Here is an 8,721-nt window from a genome sequence, read left to right as displayed (position 1 = left end):
AACGGCATCTGAAGGAAATTACCGCATACAACCTCGCATTGGGAATCCAGACCCACCTTCTTGTTGTGAGCACGGGCCCGACCCACCTGGTACTCGTTGATTGTGATTCCGACAACATTGGCGCCGGAGTGAGCGGCGATCGCCCTCATCGGTCCACCAACGCCGCATCCGGCGTCGAGAATGCGCGCTCCGGGTTTGACATTGATCAGATCTACAGCCATCTCTTCATGGATGCGAGTGGCGTCACGGTCAGATTTGCCCGGAATGGCAGGGGAGAAATGGAAAGATTGACCCCATCCCCATTCGTAGATATCTGTAACGAGATTGTAGAAAGTATCGACGAAATCAGGTACCTTTTCGGCTGTTTCGATCTCCTTTGGGCGGCGGAAGAAGGACCAGTACTGCTTGTAATTGTCTTGGACCTTGGCGCCGGCGATTGAGCCTCCGGAGAGATTTATGGCGTTCTTGCCCTTCCGTTCGGCGGATCCGAGGACAAAGACGAACCAGTATAAGCCGCCAGCAAGAAGGGAGGCCGTGCAGAATAGGGCGACGGAATCCATAAGAGAGAGAAAGTGAGAGAGAACTAATTAAGTGTGTGTGTGTGTGTGTGAGTGAGAAAATGATACATTTCCCTTATGTCCTTATGTAGGGATAAATGTGAGGGCCTATTTTTGTCTTTTCATTTCTTTGCCAGCATTTTTTATTTGTTTTATTGTTATGCGCTGCGTTTCACGTTCTTAGATCTTAAATCTCTATTTAAATATTTAACTCCTATTTTTTTAAATATTATATTTTCTTTTTTAAAACTACAATTTAACACACACATTAGGGACAGACTAGTTTACAAAATCAAATTTTCATCTTCATATATTTTTTAAATTTATTTTAAGCTTATTATTTTAATTTTTTTTAATTTAATCATAATTAAACATTATTCTCTATAATTTTATTTTTTTTTAATAAATTTTATTTTATTATCATATTAATAGTTTTTTATTTCAAAATGGTTATTTATTTCTCCCTTTTTTATTCTTCTTTTTGTACGCGTCTAAAACATTCATTCAGAGAAATTAACTTGAGACACGATAAGTCACGCGTATTACTTTCCTCTCGAATCTATTTTACTGAGACGAAATATTAAATGGTATAATACGTGTCCGAATTTATTCCTAAGAACGTCCTATTAATCGACTAACTCAGGAATTTATTCAAATTGAATTCATCCCCAAGATAGTCTACTACAGAGGGTTTTTACCTAAAAAAATCACAACTTAATTTGTTTCTCGATAAATTAAGAAAGAAACATTTTAAAATTCTTTTTAAACTATGTGCTTTTATGTCAAGAAGGGAGGCCGTGCAGAATAGGGCGACGGAATCCATAAGAGAGAGAAATGCCATGTTTTGTTTCCAATGATAGTGTATGCCATGTGTTTGATGAAATGCCTGAATGAAATTTGGTTAAGCTTATGCGAATAGGTGATTAGTTTGGTTGAGTTTCATAAGTTTTTAAAATGAATATTTGTAGGGTTTCACAAATGAATAGTGAAGATGATGATTCAGTAACCAATGTTCGAATTGAAAATGCCAGAACAATAAACATTAGTCATAATATTCGTTGCAATATTCGTTGCACCGAGTGTGGTAATCAATCCATTGAAGAATCTCAAGCTGATGCGCCATTCTTCTTAGAAAGGTTTTTACTTATTTCCTCTATTTGTCTGTTCTTATCATACTCCCCAAGTTATTTGAAATTGAAAGTATTTCTAGATCATGATCCAAATCATAGTATTTTTGTTATAAAAGCTATTATGTAGATTACTTTGTGATAACAAATAAGATCCATATGATTGTATACATTGTTTGTTGGCAACATTAGTTTGGAGTGTTCATAACTTAGCAGTGGGATTTTCCTAAGTCAGCACGGAGCATACAGTTTTGTTATGGTTGGAAAGATGTAGTTATGAAGTTTAGATTATCTGGTCTGTTCAATTAGATCTTATTAATTAAAGAATGTATTTTTTTGTTTGTTTAAAGTCGAAAAGATTGTTCTGTCTGTCTGCCCAAAAGTCCTTCCTTTCTAACATGAAATAATTTTTTTATCTTGCAGAGAAGATAAAGCTTATATGGCCTCTTCAGGATTTCAAGTTGATGTGAGAGCTTTGCAAAAGGTTTTGGCAGCTAGACACTTGGTAAGTATTCAAAGAAGGATAATGATTACTGTTGCAGATTAGATAAAATTATTTTTATTTCACATTCTCAAGAGTTGTTCGCCTGTAATGCACAGAGTGATGTTTATTTTTTCTTGATAATTGACAGACTGATCAGTATCAACATAATATGCAGATGAGTTGCCCTGCTATGGCTCAGTTGCTTTCTAACACACTCTACTACAAACGCTTCTTTCCTTATTACGCATTCAATGTGTTGGATGGTCTTGACAGTGAAGGTACAGTGGTGTGATTTCTAATTTCATTAAACTCTTATTCTCATCATTCACATCAAAAACATTTTATATTTTAACATATTAGGAAAGGGGTGTGTATTCACGTATGATGTCGTTGGATCTTATGAGAGAGTTGGATATAGTGCTCAAGGGTCTGGTTCTACACTCATTATGCCATTCTTGAACAATCAACTAAAGTCGCCACGCCCCCTTTTACTACCTGCTCAGGTTTGTATTTTGATTGATACATATGCTCAAGTCCTCACATTTTATTTTAATTAGGGGTTTGTTTTATAAACTGAAAATTAAGTGTTGAATGTTATACTGAATTTTAAGTACTGAATTAGATTAGTATCTGGAAAATAAATGTTGATTATACTAATTGAAAATATATTGTATGTACTTGATACGCAAGTTCATTTAATAAAATGTGAAACTGATGATGTAATTTAATTATTTTTCAAGTGTTAATGTTGTCTTTTGACTACCGAGTTAAGTCATTCAAAGCTTACTGCATCCTATCTTAATCTAAAGAATTACGTGGTTTTATGTAATATTTATCAAATGGACTTATATTAGAATGATATTTTTTCAGGATGTTGTTACTCCTCTCTCAGAAGCAGAAGTCATTGATTTGGGGAAGACTTGTTTTGCTTCTGCCACAGAAAGGGATATTATTATTGTCGTGTACATGTTATAATGATACAGTTGCAGGGTTTTCCAGCCACACACGTGGATTCATATTTTAGTTCAGGAATTTCTAATCTATCTGCTTATTTGTTGTTATTGGAAGAAATTGATAAATCTTTTTTTTTTAATTATTTTCGATAAATGAATTGGCGATTGGTTTATTAACCAATCGCCAAAGACTAAAGGGAAATTGCGATTGGTATAATAACCAATCGCCATAGACTAAAGGAAATTGCTATTGGAAAACTAGCCAATCGCCATAGGAAAATTGCGAGTGGACATTCACCAATCGCTGTTGTCAATTAAAGCAACAGCTATGCCGATTGATGGCGATTTGTTTATGACCAATCACTATATTCTTCTAGCGATTGGTTTACCAATGGCTAGAAGGTCTTTTTTTTACTAGTGGTCAAACTAAAATATTGTAGTTTTCATGTTCCCACTATTAAGGTAAATTGGGAGTAAAGTGAAATTAGAAATCAAAACTGAATTCTTGTTTCTGAAATTATATAACATTTTGCCTTAATTTCTTTTGATTCCAAACAGGTCCTAAACATTGATACTTTTCAAAGATAAAATAAGTTAGAGTTTAATTCTTGATTAGTGCTTTGAGATTCAATTCATAGGTATTCATCTTGTTAAGACTATACTCCAAAATCAATGGAAGGTTAATACAAACCCCAATATCTTTTCTTCTTCTTTTTTCTTTGATTTAACTAGAGCCAGGGCCGATCCTGGGATAAGCCCGACAAACCCTCGGACTAGGGCAGTGCAACTCATTTATTAAAAATAGTGAGATATTTAATTAAATTTATTGTAATTTTAAGCATAAGTTATTGTAACTTAGTGGTTCAACATAATAATTTAAAACTTTTGTTTGGTTATGATTTTGTTTGGTTACGAGTTCAAATCTCACCCAAAAACTATTTTATTTTATAAAATTTTAAACTAGCCCTATGACAACATAAAAATATCGATATTTTTACTGCAGGGGTAGCCCAAAACTCGGGTCCTGTTTAAAATATCGATATTTTATAACTTAGGATGCGAACAGTGTCTCCTGTTCCGTTAGACTAGGTAACTCGAGCATCAACTCATGGAATTCCTTCACATACTCCTTGATGGTTCCTTTGTGCACAAGTTGACTCATCCTTTTCCTTGCCTCGTACTCGGCATTCTCTGGGAAGAATTGGCGTTTGAACTCGGTCTTGAAGTCTTCCCACGTTTCCATCCTCAAGGTCCCTCGTTCAATATCTCCTTCTTGCCTCCTCCACCACAGCAACGCCATCTCTTGTAGGAAGAAAGGTGCCGTCTCCAACTTGTCACGATCATCAAGTTGACACTAACTAAAGCCTTAATACTTTCTAAATAGAATTAAATGAATGAAAACAAATTAATTGAAAGTTGATGATTGAGACGAAAGAAATAATGTATATTACAAATCTTCAGATTAATGAATTGAGTTTAGAATGTTATTATAAATATTTACATGCTTAATTAAATTAGAATTGAATTTTGATTTAAATATGAAATTATTAGAGATCTTTAAGTGAATATACATGAGTACTTGAGAACGTTGAATTATGATTGATCCCGTTTTTTGGTTGATTTTAAAATAATTGCTATTTCTATGCTTTGAATATTTTCATTGTAATCATTGCTTAGGATTGAAACTCACTTAGAGTTGGTGGTGGACTACTAATATGAATCATATGATAAGGATTCCTAAGCCTATATAATTTGAAATGAAGCCCAAGATAATTTGAAGTGATTTGTATTCGAAATTAGGGTCTTATTGTAGAATTTATGAAATTGTGAAGCCCAATGGCCTAATTTTATTTGCAAATATGGGGCCAAATCCATTGGTCAATGATGCATAATAATATATATAAGACACTGACTAGATCGTGATCTTAAAAATAAAATTTATATTAAAATTTATTGCTAATAATTTTATATATTATTTAGCCCCCAAAAAAAACCTTTGTTTTATAGAGTTAACAACCGTTCAAGACATGGATGGTCGTGATATGAATGGTGGTCATCCAGATTCAGTAAAACGTAAACTAGGAGAAGACTCTTTCCAGAGAGAGAGAGAGAGAGAGAGAGAGAGAAATGACAAGCTCCACCACCACCACCGTTGCAGAATCGGCGAGCCTGGATATTCTGCCGCCGGCTCTCCTAGGAAGCATCATGACTAAACTCGACGTATCTTCGATTTGCGCAGTCGCGTCCACCAGCAAGACCTTCAGGACCTGCGCTTATCAGATCCTCTCCTTTCTCCCCAATTTCCACTTCATAGTAATAAGACGTGCATCCTCGCATACATTCTCCTATCCTATCCTATCCTATTGTCTACATTTCATTTCTTATTTCTCAGATCTGCTTTTTCTTTTCTTTCCTTTTCCCTTCACAGGACATTGCGCCACCGATACATTTGTTAAGACCTCTTCTACCTTCAAACCCGTATCTTCTCAGCCTCAAGATCGACTGTTCACGGCTTGATGATTCCGCAATCGATTATCTGCTCCGACCTTCTCTTCAAGAGCTTTTTCTCCGTAACTGCGCCGATTTCAGTGGAAACCTTCTTTCTCAAATCGGTGCTCGATGCAAAGACCTAAGGTATCTTTTTCTCTCTTTTCTTTTCTTTTCTTTGACTTAGCAATTCACCTATTGTTTGGAGGACGTTATGATCTCCTTCCTGACGTCTCTATCTATAGATCTTAGCGAATCTGCCTTTTCCTGATCCCGTCTTGCAAATTGTTTGGTAAAGCTTGAGCTTTTGAATTCATATTCTCTTGGGTAAACTTCTGCTACGTGTTTACCTTTCCCCAGGTTTCTATACTTGAATTCGGTGGCAGAAAAAAGAGGAAGATCAATTCATGTATCTGATCTAGAGGAGGTTCTCAGCGGTTGCTCCCAATTACAAGTAAGGTCTTGGTTACAATTATGGTGCGCTAAATACCAAACTTGGATCGTCATAAAGTAAAAGATACATGTTGGAAGTAGTTCATTTATGGAAACAACTTCGTTCAACTAAATCAAGACAAATAGATAGTTTTTGTAGTAATGTTTAGAGTTGTCTTTCTTAGTATCTTCTTTTGATGCTTACAAATCTATTCATATGGGGGTAATGCTCCCTAGATGCTTCATGGATGGTTATTTTTGAGTTGAGATGCTTCATGGATGGTTATTTTTGAGTTGAGATGCTTCATTGAATATGCATAACTTATCAAGTCATATTTGCTTTCTCTGTTTGCAGAGTCTTATCCTGATGTTTGACGTCTCAATGTTTCTACATCTTAATTTTGCTCGTGCATGGGCATTGGCTTCCACAAACCTCACATCTCTCGAGATTGGGTATATCTCTTCCAAAATGGTAACTGAGTTGCTAAGCCCAAGCATTGTCCCATCACAATCGGGAAATCAAATCACGACTCCTCGTTCTTTGCCAAACATCCAAAAACTGTGCCTTTCGGTTGATTGCATAACAGACACTATGGTTAGTATGATATCTCGAAACCTCACCTCCTTAACCCATTTAGACCTCCGAGATTCACCCATCATGGAACCCACAGTTACATTAGATCTAACCAACTTGGGTCTTCAAAATCTGAACCCACACGGAAAACTGAAACACCTCTCATTAGTTCGAAGTCAGGAATTTATCGCTAGTTATTTCAAACGCGTCAATGACCTCGGAGTACTCCTAATGGCTGACAGATGCTCCAGCATGGAAAGTATATGTCTTGTCGGCTTCTGTCGTGTGACAGACACGGGTTTCAGGTCAATCCTACATTCTTGCTCAAATTTGTATAAATTTAGAATCTCTCGCGGGACAAAACTGACGGATTTGGTATTTCATGATATAACCGCCACTTCTCTTTTGCTTACGCATGTTAGCCTTAGATGGTGTAGTTTGTTGACGAATTATGCGGTTATAAGTTTAGCGTCGAACAGAGATCTTGTAGTTCTTGATTTGAGGGATTGTAGAAGCCTCGGGGATGAAGCTCTTAGAGCAATTGGCAGTCTTCCTCGATTGAGAACTCTTCAATTAGATGGAACCGATATTAGTGATATCGGTCTCTCGTACTTAAAACAAGTCTCGCTTCATTCGTTGATTTCGTTATCCGTCAGAGGTTGCAAGAGGCTGACAGACAAATTCATTTCTCTTTTGTTCGACGGACAAGTTTCTACTCCGCTGCCTTTGCAAGAGCTCGACCTCTCAAATATTCCAAGCCTATCTGATGCAGGGATTCTCTTAATGGTGAAGAGTAGGGTTCTGATTAGCGAGTTACGAATGAGGCAGTGTCCCTTAATAGGCGATATGTCGGTTATGGCATTAGCGTCAATGCAAGCAGGAGATGGTCAAGGATGTGGAAGTTGCTTAAGGGTGTTGGATTTGTATAACTGCGGTGGAATTACACAGTTATCGTTTAGGTGGTTGAAGAGACCTTATTTCCCGAGATTGAGAAGGTTGGGGGTAACTGGAACGATGAACAGGAATATGGTAGATGCTCTAGCGAAGAACAGACCTTATCTGCATGTTTCTTGTCGTGGGGAGGAATTGGGGACTGATCCGTTGAACATGTCTGATGAATTGTATATGCATGATTATGAGGAGGTTGATGAGTTTGAGCAGTGGCTTTTTGATGATATTGATAGGGAGATTGATGATGATATTGATGATGATGATGATATTGATGATGGTGAGGATATGGTTGAAGATGATGAGGATATGGTTGAAGATGAGGATATGGTTGAAGACTAAGGAAATTGTATCTCAGAATATTTTGTGTTGTTCAAGGATTTTAGTCGTTAGAAGTGTTGTTGTATTTAACGGGGAGTTGTAAAAACTTACTCTGTTAGTCAAATTTCTCATGTTTTAAATATTTTGAATGTGGATCTCATGTACTTTGTATTATTGACATTAAATTGGGACTTTGTTACTCCGATTTCATTCTCTAAGATGTTTGGTCAATGATAGATAATAGATTTACTGTAAATAATGTTGCAATTATAATTTAAGGTTTACTCTCTTATTCGGATGACTGTCAATGAAAGCTCCCATCAATGCTAGGTGTAACTTTTTGATGCCCTAATTTCTATGTTTTACACTTTTTTTTTATCATATTTTCTCTTCATATTAACATTGTTTTTAAATGATTGAGTGTGAATACTAAATTCATGACCATGAGAATATAAGTTTTTTTTCTCAATCACCATTGAGTTATGAGTCTTCACTAAGGGTTAAAAAGGACTTCAATTTAAATAATGTTAGTTATAAACTATTTTGAATCATTAGTTAGTTCTAATTCTAATCATAAACTAAAAAATAATTGGTTACCCTATTGTGACGAATATATATGATTTATTTAGAGTTTGAAGTAAATGTTGATCGAAGATATGACAATCAAATAAAGTAGCATGTATTTTCCCCCTGCTTGGTAGAGGAGTAGCATGTTTTTTGGGTAATAATGAAAGAAGTTGTTTGACTACTTAATTCATTTACACATACACCACCATCATAATTGTCGGTTAAAAAATGTTCTCATGGCATAAAACTGACTCTTTACTTTAAGATTAAA

General features: G+C 35.8%; 3 protein-coding genes across 3 annotated transcripts in view; 2 read left to right on the top strand and 1 right to left on the bottom strand.

The window, feature by feature from the left end:
- LOC124926002 (24-methylenesterol C-methyltransferase 2-like) overlaps window positions 1-616 on the bottom strand; it is a 1,425-nt gene extending 809 nt beyond the window's left edge. Inside the window, exon 1 of the mRNA XM_047466157.1 lies at window positions 1-616. This exon is cut by the window's left edge and continues 809 nt beyond it. Within this exon, the coding sequence (XP_047322113.1) occupies window positions 1-560 (560 nt within the window). The 5' untranslated portion in view covers window positions 561-616.
- A 1,487-nt stretch (window positions 617-2,103) lies between these two features.
- On the top strand, window positions 2,104-3,143 carry LOC124924581 (proteasome subunit beta type-1-like). The gene is made up of 4 exons (XM_047464598.1): window positions 2,104-2,189; window positions 2,317-2,446; window positions 2,529-2,671; window positions 3,039-3,143. Exons 1-4 carry the CDS (start codon window positions 2,124-2,126, stop codon window positions 3,141-3,143), a joined length of 444 nt encoding a protein of 147 aa, XP_047320554.1. The 5' UTR covers window positions 2,104-2,123.
- A 2,018-nt stretch (window positions 3,144-5,161) lies between these two features.
- On the top strand, window positions 5,162-8,085 carry LOC124925386 (F-box/LRR-repeat protein 10). Its single transcript, XM_047465375.1, has 4 exons — window positions 5,162-5,434; window positions 5,550-5,755; window positions 5,969-6,062; window positions 6,396-8,085. Exons 1-4 carry the CDS (start codon window positions 5,249-5,251, stop codon window positions 7,902-7,904), a joined length of 1,995 nt encoding a protein of 664 aa, XP_047321331.1. The 5' UTR covers window positions 5,162-5,248; the 3' UTR covers window positions 7,905-8,085.
- Window positions 8,086-8,721: the final 636 nt, after the last annotated feature.

This window comes from Impatiens glandulifera, chromosome 2 (genome assembly GCF_907164915.1).
Source record: "Impatiens glandulifera chromosome 2, dImpGla2.1, whole genome shotgun sequence".
NCBI lineage: Eukaryota > Viridiplantae > Streptophyta > Magnoliopsida > Ericales > Balsaminaceae > Impatiens > Impatiens glandulifera.
Note: the sequence above shows the minus strand (reverse complement) of the source record. Positions and strands in the feature narration are given on the sequence as shown.